The 20,210-nt window shown below is 46.6% G+C and overlaps 1 protein-coding gene across 1 annotated transcript in view; it reads right to left on the bottom strand.

The window, feature by feature from the left end:
• Positions 1-20,210, bottom strand: part of LOC122553347 (protein Daple-like) — a 271,352-nt gene that overhangs the window by 79,740 nt on the left and 171,402 nt on the right. The window contains exons 13-16 of the mRNA XM_043696930.2: positions 17,844-18,028; positions 15,563-15,700; positions 12,027-13,088; positions 3,825-3,952 (exon numbers count right to left, since the gene is read on the bottom strand). Coding sequence (XP_043552865.2) covers positions 3,825-3,952; positions 12,027-13,088; positions 15,563-15,700; positions 17,844-18,028 — 1,513 coding nt within the window. The remainder of the gene's footprint in view (positions 1-3,824; positions 3,953-12,026; positions 13,089-15,562; positions 15,701-17,843; positions 18,029-20,210) is intronic.

Below are 20,210 nucleotides of genomic sequence, written 5' to 3'. Positions count from 1 at the left end.
ATGGCATGTGTCTTTTCCCTAGGGTGGGGGATTTCAATATTAAGAATTTAAAAAGGCCATGAGGGCAACTTTTTCGTTTTATACAGTTAGTGTGTGGAATGAACTTCCAGAGGAAGTAGTGGATGTAGATACAGTTACAATGTTTAAAAGACATTTGGATAAGTTCATGAAAAGTAAGGTTTGGAGGGATATGGGTCAAGCACACGCAGATAGGACTAGTTTAGTTTGGGATTAGTTTTGGCATGGACTGAAGGGTCTGTTTCTGTGCTGTACAACTATACTAACCGTGTGGAGTTTGCACATTCTCCCAGTGCCTGCGTGGGATTCCTCAGAGTGCTCTGGTTTCTTCCCATAGTCCAAAGATGTGCCAGTTAGGTGATTGGCTGTGGGAAATACAGGGTTATCAGTATAGGGTGGGGTCTGGGTCTGAGTGGGATGTTCTTCAAAGGGTTGGTGTTAATTTGATGTGCAGAAAGAGGCCATTCAGCCCTGTAGGAATTCACAGCGTGTCTGTACAGCCAAACCAGAACCACAAGTAGTGTGATAAATACAGATGGTTACAGATGCAGATACCCACATGGAAACATGACGTGGTGAGCTGGCTCAAAGAAAGGCAGGTCTGTGTATGATACAAAGACCTGGACACCAAGTTGGAAAAGGAAGCCAAGTTTTAGCATTGATTCAGAGGAACATTACTGACGAGAGAGAAAGGGAATAAACAGGAACAAGGTATGGAGTTAGATGATCAGCCATGATCATACTGAATAGTGAGGCAGGCTTGAAGGTCTGAATGGCCTCCTCCTGCTGATCTTTCTTTGATGTCCCAGAGATGGAAAGGACAGGATCACTTTGGCTTGAGCTAAGGAACACGAAAGGTGCAATTACATGTAAATTTATGTTAAGCTTCAAGAAAAGTTCACTGTTGGCAGAGTCCTTTCAAATATTTGATGCTGTAGAGGCAGAACTTGATCAGTTTGTGACATGGCCACCAGATGGCAGGGTTCGCTACATCTTGGACAACAATCTCAGGCAGACTAACCCATGGGCCCTGTGTCACTGATACCACTTGCTGGGGTAGATGACCTAGGCATGGGGCTGACCCAAATCATGGGCAGCTGGAAAGCAGCTTGTGCTGATTTGGACATTCACTTATGGGAAGTGGGCATCACTGCCTGGCCCAGCATTTATTGATCGTCCCTAGCCGCCCCCTAAAAAAGGTGGGAACTGCCTTCTTGAACCGCTGCAGTCCATATAGACCTAGGTTTACCATTAGGGAGGAAATTCCAGGAATTTGATCCAGTGACAGTGAAGGACTGGCAATATATTTCCAAGTCAGGATGGGTGAGTGGCTCGGAAGGGAACTTGCAGGGGGTGGGGTTCTCACATATCTGCTGACCTTGTCCTTCTAGATGGCGTTGACAGGGTGGACGCTAGGAAATTGTTTCCGTTAGGCGAGGAGACCAGGACCCGTGGACACAGCCTTAGAATTAGAGGGGGTAAATTCAGAACAGAAATGCGGAGACATTTCTTCAGCCAGAGTGTGGTGGGCCTGTGGAATTCATTGCCGCAGAGTGCAGTGGAGGCTGGGACGCTAAACGTCTTCAAGGCAGAAATTGATAAATTCTTGATGTCACAAGGAATTAAGGGCTACGGGGAGAATGCGTGTAAGTGGAGTTGAAATGCCCATCAGCCATGATTGAATGGCGGAGTGGACTCGATGGGCCGAATAGCCTTACTTCCGCTCCTATGTCTTATGGTCTTATGGAAGTGGTTGTAGGTATGGAAGGTGTTGGAGGAGCTATGGGATGACCCTGTGATAAAGGCAAGGGATGGGATGGAGGTAGGTGAGAAGAAGCAGGGAGAGTAGGAGAGTAGTGGGATTAGGGGGGTGGGGTGGTCAGAGTTTGGGAGCTCCCAGCAGACGCTCCCCATTCCCACTGTGCCACCCACTTCCTGGCGCCGTGTCCCTCAATCAGGCTCTGACCGGAGTTCAACCTCCTGCTTCATTCTATCTCTAGCCCCAGGTTGGAGCTGCCCCATTGGAGCTCCTCAAGTCGGCTTTCCCACATTAAGGAGGAGAAAGTGAGGACTGCAGACGCTGGAGATCAGAGCTGAAAAATGTGTTGCTGGAAAAGTGCAGCAGGTCAGGCAGCATCCAAGGAGCAGGAGGATCGACGTTTTGGGCATGAGCCCTTCCTGAAGAAGGGCTCCTTAGATGCTGCCGGACCTGCTGCGCTTTTCCAGCAACACATTTTTCAGCATTTCCCACATTAACTCCTTCCTGCACCGACCCCATCAGGTTAACCAGCCTCTCCAGCCAGGCCACCACCACCACCAGCTGCCGACAAGAAACTCTTGGTTTTATATTCCTCGAAAGCCCTTAACATTTACTCCAGAGAACTGACATGGCCTCTCTCGGTGCTGTACTGACTCCATAGATTCCTTCTGGTTTACATGCAACAGAAACATAGGAAATGGGTGCACAAGTAGGCCATTCAGCCCCTCGAGCCTGTTCCGCCACCCAACCTGCCCACGGCTGACCATCCAAGTCAGCACTCTGCTCTCACTCTCTCCCCATATCCCCACAATCCCTCCAGCCTCAAGAACCACGTCCCATTGCTTCTTGAAAACACTCAGTGCCCTAGCCTGAGCCACCCTGTGTGGTAGAGAATTCCACAGGCTCCCCACTCCCTGGGTGAAGAGATCTCTCCTCCTCTTGGCCATAAATGATCTACCCCATATCCTCAGACTGTAGCTCCTGGTTCTAGACTCCCGGGTCATCAGCAACAATGTTCCTGTGTTCACCCTGTCTAGTCCTGTTAGAATACTGTGTGCTGACCAGTTCTCTGTCCAGGTCAGTACACTAACCCCTCAGTGCCTTGCACTTTAATTTCACAGGTTAATATCCTGTGTCAGACCTGATCAAAAACCTGAAAGTCCAACTAAACACCACCCAGTGGACATCCCCCTTATCAGTTCAACTAGTCACATTCTCAAACAAACCTCTAGAAATAAATCCTAAAGCTGGTTAGCATTTTTAAAATGTTTTTCTGACCGCAAAGTCTTTTACAATGGTATTTACCTCTGTCTCTAACCTCTTGCCTATTTTCCCCCCATTCAAATTTTGTAAGTTCAAGGGTACAGTCACTGATTCCAGTTTTCCTTAGAGTGTAGCACTTCACCCTAATCAACATCAATGTTCCTTTCTCATTAAATTGACAGTTTGAAAAGTTTCCAATGCTGTCTTATATTAGGTGGCATTCCTGTTCAGTATTTGTTGACAGATACGTTCCAGGTGTAACTTGTGTATGAACAATATTTAATGATGTGTAGTGAAGGGCATTAAATGGGGTTCTCCGAGAGTTCTGTGATACAATGGTAGTGTTCCAACCCTGGGGCCAGAAGGACTGGGTTCTAATCACATGGCCACGGAGAAGTGTAATTACACAGCCAGACTGTTGCTTCAAAAAAGAAATGGAGAGGAGTGCACTGACATTGTGGTTGAGTCAGGAAGTATATGCTTGTAATATGTCATGGTGTAAACAACTGTTAGACCAAATAATGATTCAGGGTTGAGTGTGGTGCTGGAAAAGCACAGCCGGTCAGGCAGCATCCGAGGAGCAGGAGAGTCGACGTTTTGGGCTTAATCCCTTCATCAATTAGATTTCTTTTTACGAGACTCGAAACCTAAAGTCGTTTGTTTACGTTTTCATCGACACTTCCCATTAACTACAAACTATTCTATGTGTGGCAGCTAATGGAGGAAAGACTAAATAATGCATCATGGAATCAAACCACTCCAATAGAAAGGGGGGCTCTCGTACTTATCATCACTGTTGTGTTCCTCCTGCAGCAGTCGCTCTTTTGTTAGACCAATTTTCTCCAATTCATAGTTAAGCTTTTCCAATTCATTTGACATCTGTTGGCTCTTCAGTTTCTCATGGACCAGTTCCTGGGGTAGAGATGTACAGATTCGGTCAGTCTGGAGTTAAACAGTTAATTGAGCAATACTGAGCATACTGCTAACCCAGTAACCAGAGGGGTCAAGAGGAAATAAAACAGAGCAGATCTGACCCCTAAGGCAGATGTTCGTTCTGCATTTGGAGTACTACACAGACCTCCAAAAGCCATACTTTAATTCAGATACATGGAGAGGGTGCAGAAAAGACTGATGAGGACAATACCAGAACTCCAAGGTCAGTCCTATCGTAAGGGGCGGGGTCTCTTTTCTCATGAAAAGCAAACTCTGAAGAGTAATTCCTAGCTGAAGGAGGTTGTGAAACTTGAAAGGGTTCAGAAAAGATTTACAAGGATGTTGCCAGGGTTGAAGGATTTGAGCTACAGGGAGAGGCTGAACAGGCTGGGGCTGTTTTCCCTGGAGCGTATGAAGCTGAAGAGTGAACTTATAGAGATTTACAAAATTATGAGGGGCATGGATGGGATAAATAGACAAAGTGTTTTCTCTGGGGTGAGGGGAGTCCAGAACTAGAGGGCATAGGTTTAGGGTGAGAGGGGAAAGATATAAGAGACCCCTAAGGGGCAACTTTTTCACGCGAGAGTGGTACGTGTATGGAATGAGCTGCCAGAGGATGTGGTGGAGGCTGGTACAATTGCAACATTTAAAAGTCACCTGGATGGGTATATGAATAGGAAGGGTTTGGAGGGATATGGGCCGCGTGCTGGCAGGTGGGACTAGACTGGGTTGGGATATCTGGTTGGCATGGACAGGTTGGACCAAAGGGTCTGTTTCCATGCTGTACATCTATGACTAAATTTATGAAAAGATTTGAAGTTAGCTACACGGACAGTGATTGATTGGCTGTGATCTGGAATGGCAGCGCAGGCTTGATGGGCTGATCAGATTTGATTTGATTTGATTTATTATTGTCACATGATACAGTTAAAAGTTTTGTTTTGCGTGCAGTACAGGCAGATCAGATCATATACAAAGTGCATTAGGGTAACAGAACAGAGTGAGAAATACAATGTTACAGCTATAGAGAAGGTACACAGAGCAAGATCAGTGTTTAAATTTGAAATTTGAGTGGTCCATTCAGAAATCTGATGGCAGCAGGGAAGAATCTGTTCTTAAATCTGTCAGTACATGTGTTTAAACTTTTGTATCTTCTGCCGAGGCTGGAAGAGATTATAATCGGGGTGGGAGGAGTCTTTGATGATGTTGGTTGCTTTCCCAAGGCAGGGGGAAGTATAGATGGAGTCAGTGGATGGAAGGTTGGTTTGCGTGATGGACTGGGCTGTTCTTGCTGTTTGTGTATTTCCACTCGTGGGAAAGAACAAAACTAGAGGCTTTAATCAAAATATTCACTGAAAAGAAAAAAATCAAATAGGGAACTGAGAACAAGTTCTCTACCCAGATAATTGTGCAAATGTGGAACTGGTGACCACAGGAAGTGGTTGAGGTGAATAATCAGGAATGAAATCAGGAGATGAAGGGAGTGCGGGGTTATGCTGATGGCTTGATGAGGAAGAATGGCAGGAGGCTAAAGCGTAGCATAGCTGCAGAGTTGCTGCATTCTATTTACTCAGGCACTTGGGTCATAACTTCAAAGTGAAGATGAACTATTGAGAGGCAACAAGTATAGAAATCAGCATCCCTTTATTATAGATGCTCATAGTCAACATTGCATCGGTTACATAATGATGACAATAATGGAGGATTAAATTCTTAGCACATGGAAAAATCCTAACTTAGCACATTCACTTGGATATAGGACAGGGGTATAGTTTAACAAATTGCAGGGGAGATTGGAGATTGGAAGGATTGTGTGTATGGTAGATTTAGTTACATGAAGTACATGACCAGATAATGCAATCAACATGGACAACAAACCTCAACACTCCTTTACAGTTCATGTAAAGATATTCTTCACATTTCAACCCAAATCTTCATGGTATTGGCACTAATAACTGTGGAACCCCAGGCTAATGTTCTGGCAACATGGGTTCAAATCCCAAGGAGGAGAAAGTGAGGTCTGCAGATGCTGGAGATCAGAGCTGGAAATGTGTTGCTGGAAAAGCGCAGCAGGTCAGACAGCATCCAGGGAACAGGAGAATCGACGTTTCGGGCATAAGCCCTTCTTCAGTTGAGGATTCCTCAACTGAAGAAGGGCTTATGCCCGAAACGTCGATTCTCCTGTTCCCTGGATGCTGTCTGACCTGCTGCGCTTTTCCAGCAACACATTTCCAGTTCAAATCCCAACTTGAAGTTAAAATTCAATTCAAACAATCTGGTATTGACAGGTGTCCAGTGCTGATTGTCATAAAAAACCCACCCGTTCATGAATCTCCATTAGGGAAGAAAATCTGCTATTCCTACCTGGTCCATCCTACATAAGTCTCCAGATCCATAGCATTGTGGCTGACTTTTAACTGTCCCTCTGGGTAGTTAGGATTGGCCAATAAAAACACACACACACACACTCGGAGTCATTTCAACCGAAGAACCAGTATCCCTCCAGTTCTCCTTCCAATCCTCTGGCACTATCCCCTTCTCTGCAGTGTCTTTCAGGCTTGAATGGTTTTGGGAACAGGGTTGGTAAAACAAACAACAGGACTTAAACAATTAATGGTCAGGTCCTGGGTGGTGTCGTAGGACAGAAAGACTTAGGTGTTCAGGTACATAATTCTTTGAAATTTGCATCACATGTCAATAGTGGGTTAAGGAGGCATTTAGCAGGCTTGCCTTCATTGGTCAGACCTTTGAGTATAGGAGTTGGGACGTCATGTTGAGGTTGTACAGGATGTTAGTGAGGCCTCTCCTGGAGCACTGTGTCCAGTTCTCATCGCCCTGTTTTAGGAAGGATATTATTAAGCTGGAGAGGCTTCAGAAGAGATTTACCGGGATGTTGCCGGGAATTGAGGGTTTGAGACTTAAGGAGGAGGTTGGATAGGCTGAGGTCTTTTTTCACTGAAGCATGAGGTTGAGGAGTGATCTATGTAGGTTTTTAAAATCATGAGGGGCTTAGATAAGGTAAATGCAAGGTTTTTTTCTCTAGGATGGGGGAGTTCAAAACTAGGGGCAGAGGAGAAACTAAAGTGAGAGGAGAAAGTTTTAAAAAGGACATGAGAGGCAACCTTTTTTTCCCCCCACAAAGAGTGTGTAGAATGAACTGTCAGAGGAAGTGGTGGATCTGGGTATGGTTACAACAGTTAAAAGATATTTGGGTAAGTACATGAATAGGAAAGGTTTGGAGGGACATAGGCCAGGAGCAGGCAGGTGGGGTGAGTTTAGTTGGGAACATGGTCGGCATGGACTGGTTGGACCAAAGGGTCTGCTTCCGTGATGTATGACTCTGTGACAAGGAACACTTGGAAGTTTGGTCTGGTCAGAGTCAGCTTTAGCTTGAGTCCATCCAACTCTCGCCTTGACCCACAAGCATCTGCCTTCCTTGTCTGGTCAGTGCAGCACACTGTTTGGTTTATTTCTTCTTGCTCCCAGTGACCGAATATGTTCCAACATACGCATTTCTCAAAGTGCCCCGGTCTCGGAATTAGACCGTTATTCCTCTATGCAGTGTACTGTCCAATTCCGCCTCTTTCTTTATCCATACCTGTACTGCATACTGTTTGACCAACCTGGACTTTTATCAGGTTTGTACTGTGTCTCCTCAACGCCAAATTCTGCTCACCAACTCACCCACATTTATTACCCTTTAAGAATCTCACCATTTTGTAATTCTGAATACTATAAATGCTAGCACCGAATGTATCATCCTCTGACAGCCAAATTCCCAAATTTCTCCTCAAAAGCTAAAGGACTGAACCTGACAAAGAGATCACGGTTGAATATTAGAACATAACTCTGTAGTGACTGTAAGGTGATCAGCCAGCTGGACCTCATAAGAGTTCCCTGAATAGGGCTGTTAACCTGACCCAAACATGGAGCCTTGGCTGACATAGAAGGGTTGAGTCGCGCCCAGGCGTCTCTCGAGAAGGTGCACACGGTGTCTCCCAACACCCTCGAGCTGTTCAGGGAGAAGTGGGCACCACAGGGAGTGGAATGTTTTACTCCCCCCTCCAACTCCATTTTGATTTAATCCCTGCCCTCTCCCTTCACTGTTTGATCACACAGCATTGCCCTTTGATGAGAAGGGCATTGCTTGTCACCGGCCACTCGAATGTTTCCTTTCTTCCTGGTGGTGGAAAATGAACAAAGATTTATACACCTGTTGTCCTTCACTGTCTCACATCTACGCACACACATGGGTGCTGGGGAAAATATAAGCACTAACGCTGTTGGCGAAAGTGTGGGGGAAAGTAAAAAAGGGGAGAGTGTCAGAGAGGCTGTATGACTGTATGAGATAGTTCAAAGTTTGTGAGAAGATTTGTAGCTCGGGTGCTCGTTGTTGTGGTTCTGTTCGTCGAGCTGGGAATTGGTGTTGTAGACGTTTCATCCCCTGTCTAGGTGACATCCTCAGTGCTTGGGAGCCTCCTGTGAAGCGCTTCTGTGATCTTTCCTCCACCATTTGTAGTGGTTTGAATCTGCTGCTTCCGGTTGTCAGTTCCAGCTCTCCGTTGCAGTGGTCGGTATATTGGGTCCAGGTCGATGTGCTTATTGATTGAATCTGTGGATGAGTGCCATGCCTCTAGGAATTTCCTGGCTGTTCTCTGTTTGGCTTGTCCTATAATACTATCTAAAGTGCACAAACCAGACATCCCACTCAGACCCATAGTATCACTACCAGGGATACCATCACACAAACTGGCTAAAGAACTACAGCAGAAACTGAAACATTAGTGTTCATTAGCAGAGGGATTGAATTCAAGAGTCGTGAAGTGATGTTGCAGCTGTACAGGACCTTGGTAAGGCCACATATGGAGTACTGTGTGCAGTTCTGGTCGCCTCACTTTAGGAAAGCTTTGGAGAGGGTGTAGAGAAGATTTACCAGGATGTTGCCTGGAATGGAGAATAGGTCGTACGAGGGTAGGTTAAGAGTGCTAGGCCTTTTCTCATTGGAACGGCGAAGGATGAGGGGTGACTTGATAGAGGTTTATAAGATGATCAGAGGAATAGATAGAGTAGACAGTCAGAGACTTTTTCCCCGGGTGCAACAGAGTGTTACAAGGGGGCATAAATTTAAGGTGAAGGGTGGAAGGTATAGAGGAGATGTCAGGGGTGGGTTCTTTACCCAGAGAGTGGTGTGGGCATGGAATGCGCTGCCTGTGGGAGTGGCAGAGTCAGAATCATTGGCGACCTTTAAGCGGCAATTGGATAGGTACATGGATGGGTGCTTAAGCTAGGACAAATGTTCGGCACAACATCGTGGGCCGAAGGGCCTGTTCTGTGCTGTATTGTTCTATGTTCTGTGTTCTATGTTCTACCTGATCAGCGGATCCAGACACTCTATACAGTCAACACAGGAATTCTTGGACATCATCAGAAATATACACATAGACAAGGAAGAAACTATGGTCTCATTCGATGTAACGGCACTGTTCACCTCTATTGACAAAACCCTAGCCAGAGAAACAATAGCCAACCTGCTGGACATACAGAACAGACAACAGGACGTTGAACCTATCAACAAAGACGGCATACTCAAACTACCGGACCTGTGCCTCACAACACACTTCACATTCAACAACCAAATATATGAACAAATCAATGGAACACCCATGGGCTCACCGATCTCGGGACTCATAGCAGAGGCAGTTATGCAAAGATTAGAACAAACAGTCTAACCACAAATTCAACCCAAACTCTGGGTCAGATATGTGGATGACACCTTTGTAATCATTAAAAACACAAATAGAGAACACACACCGGATCATCAACGCCACACTCACAGGAATCCGATTCACTACAGAGGAAGAAAAGGACAACCAACTCCCATTCCTAGACGTGATGGTACAGAGAACACCGAACGGAGAATTCACCACAAAGGTATACAGGAAAGCCACTCACACAGACCAAGTCCTGAACTACGAAAGCAACCACCCCAACACACACAAAAGAAGTTGCATCAAGACACTATTCAAAAGGGCCACAACACACTGCAGCACACCAGAACTGCAAAAAGAGGAACACCACCTATACAACGTATTCGCCAAAAACGGATACCCGTGCAATTTCATCAACAGATGCCTAAGGGAAAGACAATGGAATGAGGACATGCCACAACCCAAAGTGCTATCAGGTCTGTGAAGCTCTCACAGCCACACTATCATACATCAGGATCGGGGAGTCCAGAACTAGAGGGCATAGGTTTAGGGTGAGAGGGGAAAGATATAAAAGAGACCTAAGGGGCAACTTTTTCACGCAGAAGGTGGTACGTGTATGGATTGAGCTGCCAGAGGATGTGGTGGAGGCTGGTACAATTGCAACATTTAAGAGGCATTTGGATGGGTATATGAGTAGGAAGGGTTTGGAGGGATATGGGCCGGGTGCTAGCAGGTGGGACTAGTGGGTTGGGATATCTGGTCGGCATGGATGGGTTGGACCGAAGGGTCTGTTTCCATGCTGTACATCTCTATGACTCTATAAGAGCATTTCCGGACTGACAGCCAGACTACTGCGACCACTAGGACTCATAACAGCACACAAACCAACAGCCACTCTCAGACAACAACTCACCAGAACGAAGGACCCGATACCCAGCATGAGCAAAACCAATGTTGTGTACAAAATCCCATGCAAGGACTGCACAAAACACTACATAGGACAAACAGGAAGACAGCTAACGATCCGCATCCATGAACACCAACTAGCCACGAAATGACAACCAGCTATCCTTAGTAGCCACACACGGATGACAAGCAACATGAGTTTGACTGGGACAACACTACTATTATAGGACAAGCCAAACAGAGAACAGCCAGGGAATTCCTAGAGGCATGGCACTCATCCACAGATTCTATCAATAAACACATCGACCTGGACCCAATATACCGGCCACTGCAGCGGACAGCTGGAACTGACAACCGGAAGCGGCAGGGACAGGCCACTATAAATGCCGGAGGAAAGATCACAGAAGCGCTTCACAGGAGGCTCCCAAGCACTGAGGATGTCACCTAGACAGAGGACGAAACGTCTGCAACACAAATTCCCAGCTCAGCGAACAGAATCGCATGTATGAGATAGTATCATAGTCAAGAGTGTGGTGCTGGAAAAGCACAGGCCAGGCAGCATCTGAGGAGCAGAAGAATTGATGGTTCAGGCATAAGCCCTTCCTGATGACAGAATTAAAGTTCATGATGATGGATCAGGTGCCAATCAAGTGAGTTTAAGCGTTAAAATACCTTCTCTCCATTTTCAGGCCAGGAGTCTAGAGGCACATAGAAAAGGTAGGTCGATGGGACCGTAGGAATCTTTTCTTTGTCAGAGAGAAACAACTGATTACCTGGTGGCCCACAGGTTAGACAAACAGCCAGCTAGCAAGTCTACCTCAGCCCAAATGGGAACTGAACATGTGCTACTGGCATTATTCTCAACCAATCACCTAGTGAACTGAGCTAATCAGCCTCAATGACAGGATCACGGGGAATCCCATTCCAGCTTGTACCTTTCCTGAGGCAGTGATCTCATACCCTGCCCCCTACTGACAGCCCGGGTGGTTCCGGATCACACTTAGTATATACACACACTGTCTGACTCAGTACACTGGCGAGTACACAAGCAGAGTCAAGGCTTGATACAGGAGGATCAGCCAAAGGAGGTGGTGGTGCAGTGGGTAATATCCCAATCACTGAGCTCGAGGTTCTGGGTTCAAGCCCCATTCCAGGACTCAATGTCCAAGGGGAAGGTGGTGCTCCTGACACAGCTAACCAGGTTGATTATCAAACTGCAAATCCAACAAGTAAGGACTGGAGAGATTCCCAGTCCCTGTCTCGGAAAAGATTTGGGAGCCTCTACCATTACTACCGTTAGCTCCAGGCTACAACAGGTTTGTCAAATCCTCAGCAACATGGAGTGAGTGAACTGGACCATTGCACTTCAAGAATGTGCTCGTATTTAGTCCAAGTGAAAGGGACCATACCAAGCTGAGAAACTACGACGCTCCACCTACCTCCCTCAGTGTTGCAAGTGTCCTCTTATTAATTGTAGCTTGCTTGAACAGTTCCTTATTGTCCACTTCCAGTTCCTTCACCTTGGTTGTGGTCTCCATGTACCTGCCCACTTCCTTTTCTAGTGTTCTCTTTTCTTTCTCCATGCTCGACAGTTTCTGACTATTCTCATCAAGGATTGCATCTTTCAGCTCCACCTGCTGCCACAGCCGTTTGTTCTCTTTGTCTAAAGTCTTCTTGTCCTTTTCGAGTTGTGCAGCCTCGTGCTCTAACACCTTATTGTCCTTTTCCAATTTCTCCAGTCTTTTGCTGCATATCTTCAGCTCCTCCAAGTTCTTCTGCAGAACATGATTCTCATTCTCAGTGTCCTGCAGCTCCCTCTCCAGTTGCTGGATCTTCGTATTGCTGTTGTCTAGCGCCTGCTGAAGTCTCTGGTTCTCTGAATCCAGGCTTTGGTAGCTCATTTCCAATCGCTCAGATTTCCGAGTCAAGGCCCTCAACACTTCCACAGTTTTCCTCAGGTCATCTTTCTCCTTTTCCAGTTCTCGATTCTCCATTTCCACTTTGATCAGTTTTGTTCTCGTGAACTTCAACGTCTCCACCATCCTCCTTAGTTCTAAGTTCTCCTCATCCAATTGCTTATTGTCCTTTTCCACTGTCTCCAACTTGATCGACAAGTTTTGCAAACTATTGAGAGACTTCTTGAGTTTGCTGTTCTCGAGCTCAAGGTTTGAAACCTCCTGTTCCACATTCTCACACGTGAACCTCAAAGAGACCACCTGCTTCTGAAGTTGCTCATTCTCCTTCCCAAGTTTGTGAACGTCCTTCTCTAGCTCCTCAGCCTTTTGCTCCTTCTCTTTATAGTGCAGCAGCTCCTTGTGGGCTTGCTTCTTTTCAATCTCCACTTTGGCCAGCCTGCTGCTCGTTTCTGTGATCGTCTCATGAAGTATTTTGTTCTCCTTCTCGACGTCTTTCACTCTCGCATCTGCGCTGATCTGAGAACGTTCCCGGAGCGAACAGACCGTCTGCTTTAAGTGTTCATTCTCTTCCTCCAGTCCTTTTACCTGGTTATGAGGGATAAGAGAAAGTATCAGAAACAGCCAGCATATCGACATTAAAACTAAAACTCAGAGTGTTCGTGTAGCTCAACACAAGCTCAGAAGCAAAACATGTCAGAATGTTACCAACCCATCATCTTTTCCCCAAATATTAAATACAAAGCTAGCGGATTCACAATAAATGTGTTTAAATTAATATGCAAATGAAGAAAGGGTGATGTGAGAAAACCATTTTCACCCAGCGAGTAGTTAGGGTCTGGGATGCACTGCCTGGAAATATGGTGGAGGCGGCTTCAATTGAGGCATATAAGGAGGGCACTGGACAGGAGTTTGGATAAAATTAGTTTGTAGGGAAAAGGCAGGAGGTTGGCACTAAGTAATAAAAGCTCAGTGCAGGCATGATAGGCTGGATGGTCTCTTCTGTACCGCTAGATTTCTTCGATTTAGATTTTGTAGGAACAGCCAAAAGCTGATCCGACATGTAGTTGGAGGTAGCTGGTCGGCAGGGTTATGGTGAGATAGCAGAGTGTGCACGATCCAATTTTACCAGCCTTTCAAGGAGCCAGTACAGGCATAACAAGTTGAATGGCCTCCTACTGTTCCATAAAACTCCTCTGAATCCAAGGCAAGGAGAAAGAGAAGGACAGACAGGAGACACTTGACCTCCTAACGGAGTGGAACAGAAGGAGATTAAAGTGCACCAACACACACACAGTTCTCAGCTGGAAAATGTCAGTTATTGGACAGATAGTTACATGTTTAAAAATGGACAACAGGGAAATATTTCTTCAGTTGTCGATTATTGTTAGTCAAAAGTCTAGTACAGAAAAATCAGATGATTTAAAAACCCAATACCCATCAGCCATTTACTCGATGTTTGCTGTGTTGACAGTAAGGCATTAATCAATTCAGGTTCTGTGATCCTATAGAATAAAATTTTGATTTACAGCAAAATCTGGTCGTAACAATTCAGTCCCCCTTCAGTTTCCATGTTGCATCAGAGTTTTAAAAAAAGTTCCTTTTTGGAAACACAACAATGTACCCAGTGTGGGACAGTGGGGGAGGATCAACAGTGGGGGAGGATAATCACCCTTCTAAACCATATCATAAACCCTCCTTCCATGGTCAACATGCCAGGAGTGAGACTTCAACACAGGCCTTCTGGCTCAGAGTCAGGGCGTGTCCCACAGAGTCACGTGGCCTCATTGTGCAGCAAGGTGAAGATTATCTGTATCCATTACAGTCACCAGGCACTCAGGTGACACCCTTTCAACTCAGGTGCAGGCTGTGTTGTGTCAATGCGGATCATTGATGGGATTCTCAACCTTAAAAGTCAATCCTCAGCCACACTTTTTCACACACATACGCACACATGCAGACAGACAGGTGGACATACCCACACACACAGACAGAGATAGGTGGACATACACCACACACACACAGACACACCCACACAGACACACCCACCCACACAGACACAGACAGAAACAGACTGACACACACAGAAACAGACTGACACACACAGAAACAGACTGACACACACAGAAACAGACTGACACACACAGAAACAGACTGACACACTCCCCTAAGATTGCTCAAATTCTTTCCTGCCAATTGGGTAGCAGTGGCACACTGCTGGAAACTAGCTCCTGGCTGTCCACGTTTAGCTTGTGCAGCTCTTTACGTCCTCGAGACAGAGGGTACATTCATAAGTCACCAAGAGGCTCAAAGGGCCGAATGGCCTGCTTTTAGTTATTCCCATTTTCTTGTATCTGATAGCGCGGTGTCCATTTCAATGTAATGACATCCACAATCATGATAAGCCCTGGGACCAAGCAATTACTGTCCTAAGATGTGAATTTCACGAGAGTGTGGTCAACCCACCTTGACACTGAATCATACAAGTCATCTTAAGGAGCTTCTGAAAGGAGAAGGAGGCAGGAGGAGGAGAAGTGTATGGAGGGAATTCAGAATGTTGACTGAGGCAGCTGGAGATGGGGCCAGCAGTGGTGGAGTGTTTAAAATCAGTGACCGCTTCAAGAGGCCAGAATTTGAGGAGTGCAGACACCTGAACAGGTTATAGGGCTGCAGTGGATAATGGAGATAGGGAGAGGCAAGGTCATCTTTAAAAGGTGTTGCCAGATAGGGAGCTGGATGTGAGTCAGTGAGGGTATGATGGGTCTGAAGGCAGAGTTTACCGCAATGCATGAAGCAGGAGCTAAATACATTTTACAGCAGTGCAGCTGGGTGTGTGTAGGTCGGTGATGTTAATGATTGTTGCAGCAGCTCATTTAAGTGAAATAAAAACAAAACATTACAGATGCTGGAAATCTGAAACAAAATCAGAACATTGGTAAAACCCAACAGGTCTGGCAGCATCATTGGAGAGAGAAACAGAGTTAACGTTTTGAGCTCGATATGACTCTTCTTTCGTCTGAGGAAAATCATAGTGAACTCCTTCAAGTTGTGCCTGGTGTTACCTGTCGCTCTTTCTCAGCTCGGAGGGTCTCCAAGCTTTCCCTGAGTTGGGTTTTGTCTTGGAGGAGCTCCTCACTCAGGTTTCCCATGTCCTGGTTACTCTGCTTCTCCTGATCGAGTTCAGATTGAAGTTTCTGCACCTGAAAACAAAGTGACGGTCAGAAACCGGCCTTCAATGGTGAAGAGAGAACTGCATTGCTGTAGCCGTCTTTCACAGCCATGGGACATCCTGAGTAGACGGGCAGGAGGCTGGAAGAACAGAGCAAGCCAGGCCGCGTCAGGAGCTGGAGAAGTTACTTTTTGGGTATAAGCCTTCTTCAGGACTGGGGGTGGGTGTGGGGGGAGCTGCAGATACCAGGGGGTGGGGGTGGGCTATGGGTAGGGGAAGGGCGGAGTGGTGAGGTCGGGATCGGTGAGTACAGGTGGTAGGTACAACCTGGTTGGTTGATGGGAGGAATGAATCCGATTGGCAGCTGGAAGGGCGGGTCATTTGGAGGCATGGTGAGGTCACGGGCGCTTTGGCAATGCGAAAGGGACTCCGAGTCCATGGCTGAGGGAGGCAGAGAACTTCTTCAACGTGGGCATCCTTTGAAAGGACTTGGCGGTGGTACAAACTTAGAGACTTCTCCACCCCATGATGCTGCCTGGCTTGTTGTGTTCTTCCAGCCTACTGTTTGTCTACTTTGGATTCCATCACCTACAGTTTTTGTCTCTAACTAAATGGGACATCCTAAAGCAGTCTACAGCCAATGAAATAGCAGCTCAATGTTTGCAGTTGTAACTTGCGAAAAGCAGCGTACAAGTGGCGAACAGCAAGAGTCCACTGACACCAACACGATAATTACTAAAACAAGTGATTTTAGTGCCTCTGGTGAGGAATAAATATTGGGTAGGACAATGGGGTGAGGGTATCTGCTTTCTCCATGGGATGTCTGGGCCAGCATTTATTGCTGGTCCCTAATTGCCCTTGAGAAGGTGATGGTGAGCTGCCTTCTGGAAGCCAGACTCCATTCCCTTAGGGAGGGAATTCCAGGATTTTAACTGAGCGACAGTGAAGATACAGTGATATTTCCAAGTCAGGACAGTGAGTGGTGCCGCAGGAGAACCTGCAGTGGGTGGTTTTGAAGTCCAGCGCAGTTTTGTTTCTAACTGCTTTTTAACATTTCTGAAGCCAAAAGTTCTGCATCCCACTGCCCCTCAAAGGAGATGGTACTGAGGCAAATACATCCGCTACTGGAATGTGACCTTTGACCTCACCGCAAATGCCCAGTGCCAGGGTTGGGTAGCGCTCTCCCTTTGGAATCAGGTGGTTTCAGATTCACTCGAGTGCCTTGTGCCCTCAATCCATGCAGGGCTGAGAGGGTGCTGCAGTGTTGGAGCTGTCATTGTTTCCTTTCAGAGGTCAATCTGAGGCCCTAACTACCCAGTAGCATGGATCTAAAAGTCATCGCGTGCTGTTTCACAGAGGCTCATCCCCACCGGGCACTAAACAGCCCACTTGGCTGACATCTCGTCCACCTCTTCCATCCCTTCACCACCGGCGCACAGTCACAGCAGTGTACACCGTCTGCATCAACTCACCAACGCTCCTTCATCGGTTCCTTTCAAAACCCACAGCCATTAAGCTCCTGGAAGGGTGAGGGCAGCAGATGGGTAGAGGAAGGATGTTTCCAATGAGCAAGGAGCTCAGAACCAGGGGGTCACGGAGTCTAAGGAAATGGGGCAGGCCATTTTGGACTGAGACAGGGAGAAATACCTTCACGAAGAAAGTGGTCAACCTGTGGAATTCATTATCACAGAAAGTCAACAAGCCAAAACATTGTATGATTTCAAGAGGAAGTTGGGTGTGAGTGGGGCTAAAGGGACCAGACAGTATGGGAGAACAGAGTTGGCTGATGAGCTATGATGATATTGAATAGTGGGGCAGGCTGGAGGGTCAAGTGGTCTACGCCTATCTTCTATGTTTCTACATAGATTCACAGGAACACCACCTCCCTACAAGTTCCCCTCCAAGCCACTCACATCCTGACTTGGAAATATATCACCGTTCCTTCACTGCCGCTGGGTCAAAATCCTGGATCTCCCTCTCTACGGCATTAAGGGTCTACCTACAGCACATGGACTGCAGCGGTTCAAGGCGGCAGCTCACCCCCACCTTCTCATGGGGCAACTAGGGACGGGTAATAAATGCTGGCCCAGCCAGTGATCCCAGGAATGAATTAGTTTTTGAAAAATCCTCTTAGAATGGACCGCAGCCAAAACATCCACGTGCCCATTTCAAACCTGGACGGTGAGGAGCTCGCTCTCTTTCTCCAGCTCCACGATTCTGGCATTGCTCTCCCCCACGGCCAGTAAAGCTTGCTGCAGCTCCTGAACCTCATGTTGCAGACTCTGATTCTCCTTCTCCAGCTTCAGGATCCGGCTCGACGCAGACTCATTCATCTCGAGCACAAATGACTTGCGGCTAGCTGCAAGCAAGATTAGACACGAGCAGACACTCGTTACAAACAGATTGAAACTGGCAGCAAATTCAATAAAGGAAACCGAGCAGAAATGGTCAGTCAGTCAGTGACTAGACATCATTGGGAGAAGGATAAGAAGTTACGATGTTTTGGAAAGCACTGCCTGATGAGTGACGCAAGCTGACTGAATAACTTTTCAAAGGGAATTAGTTAAAAAAACACAAGAGAAAATATTTACAGGCTTAAGGGGAACATGAGGACAACTTTGTGGGGCTTGGGGCGATGGTAGAAATGATCAAAATGATGCATTCAGATTCCAGTATCAGACCAGGTTTCCCCTTTGAATGTTAATGGTCCCCAACAGGATGTTAACATGAGGATCTGCAAAATAATATTTAAGATTGGCTGCAGTAGGGATTTGCAGGATTATGGTGGTGGGAAACAAGCAAAGTGGGACTCACTGGGCTGAATGGCCTCCTGCTTACGTGTTGACTCTTTATAAGTTTGAAAATGAGAAAAGCTGGAGCTGTGCACCTGAACATAGTACGCTATTGTCACAATCTAAAAGTTGAACTTTTCATTCTCAATTGCAGACACCTCCCTTTACCAACTGTCTCTCAACATTCAGATCTCTGTTTGAGTTAATGTCAATCTTATAAAACTCTGCAAATACCCTCATTGCAGGTAAACAGCATTTCTACAATCATGGGAGATAGCACAGTGACATCTACACTTTTAGCAAAGTGAGTACTCAGCTAAAAGTTCCCTCAGAATAAAATCATGCCATCTTCACAATAACACACACACGCTGGGCAGTGACCATTTCCAGCAGGAGGGCATCTAACCATTGCCCCTCAACATTCATTGGCCTCACCATCACTGACCTGAAGAACAGCCACATCACCATATTCCCACAATGCAACTGGAGCCTGTAACTCCCCAATCTTATTTCCTCTGTGCATTCACACACAGGTAAAGCAACCCTGATTTAGACCTTCCTTACTCTGACTTTACCTTAACTTGCTACCCACTCTGCTGCTGCCAAATGTATCGCTGAGTATTTTGCCAACCCTTTACTATTCTCCCTTGGTTCCCACACCCTTGCTAAATTAGTTTAAAGCTCTCTCAACAGCACTATCAAAACACCTTGCAACGAGCTCAGTCCCAGCTCTATTCAGAAGCAACCCCTCCAACATCCCCAGAGCCAGTCCCAGTGACCCAGAAATCTAAACCCCAGCTCCTGCATTATCTTTCCAGCCACCCGTTCATCTGCCTTACCCTCCTATTTCTATACTTACTTGAATTTGGCACTGGGAGTAATCTGGAGATTATTACATTTGACGTCCTGCTTGCTAGTTTCCTGCCGAGCTCCTTAAATTGTAAGACTACATTCCCCTTCCTGCTCAAGTCACTGGTACCAATGTGAACCGTTACCCCTCGGTGTTCACCCTCTCTCAGTAGCCGCTCTGTGACATCATGAACGCTGACACCACACAGGGCAACATACCATCCTGGAATTACATTCACTGCCACAGAAAAGCCTACCTGTTACGCTCACTAAGGAGTCCCCTATCATCACATTAAGGGCATCATGATGGCACAGTGGACAGCACTGCTGCCTCATAGCGCCAGGGTCCCAGGTTTGATTCCAGCCTCGGGCGACTGTCTGTGTGGAGTTTGCACATTCTCCCAGTGTCTGTGTGGGTTTCCTCCTGGTGTTGAGGTTTTCTCCCACAGTCCAAAGATGTGCAGGTTAGGTCAATTGGCCATGCTAAATTGCCCATAGTGTTAGGTGCATTAGTCAGAGGGAAATGGGTTACTCTTCGGAAGGTCGGTGTGGACTCGATGGGCCGAAGAGCCTGTTCCTGTGATGTACATCTCTATGACTCCATCACATCATCCAGGACAAAACAGCCCACTTGATTGTTTGTGGACTTGGTGCCATTCATCGGCAGTGGTGTGTACCATCTACAAGGCACAGTATCATCCAAACCCACGCTCACTACTATTGAGCAGTCCAAGGACAGCAGATACATGGGAACACTACCACCTTCAAGTTCCCCTCCAAGCCACTCACCCTCCTGTCTTGGAAATATATTGCCCATTCTTTCAGTGCCGCTGGGTCAAAATCCTGTAATGTCCTCCGTTATCCTGAGGGCACCTACATGCCAAGCACTGCAGTCAGTCA

This window comes from Chiloscyllium plagiosum, unplaced genomic scaffold (assembly GCF_037043375.1).
Source record: "Chiloscyllium plagiosum isolate Xiang-an unplaced genomic scaffold, Cpla_swu_hap1 HiC_scaffold_8, whole genome shotgun sequence".
NCBI classification, from domain to species: domain Eukaryota; kingdom Metazoa; phylum Chordata; class Chondrichthyes; order Orectolobiformes; family Hemiscylliidae; genus Chiloscyllium; species Chiloscyllium plagiosum.
This window is presented reverse-complemented; position numbering and strand designations above follow the sequence as displayed.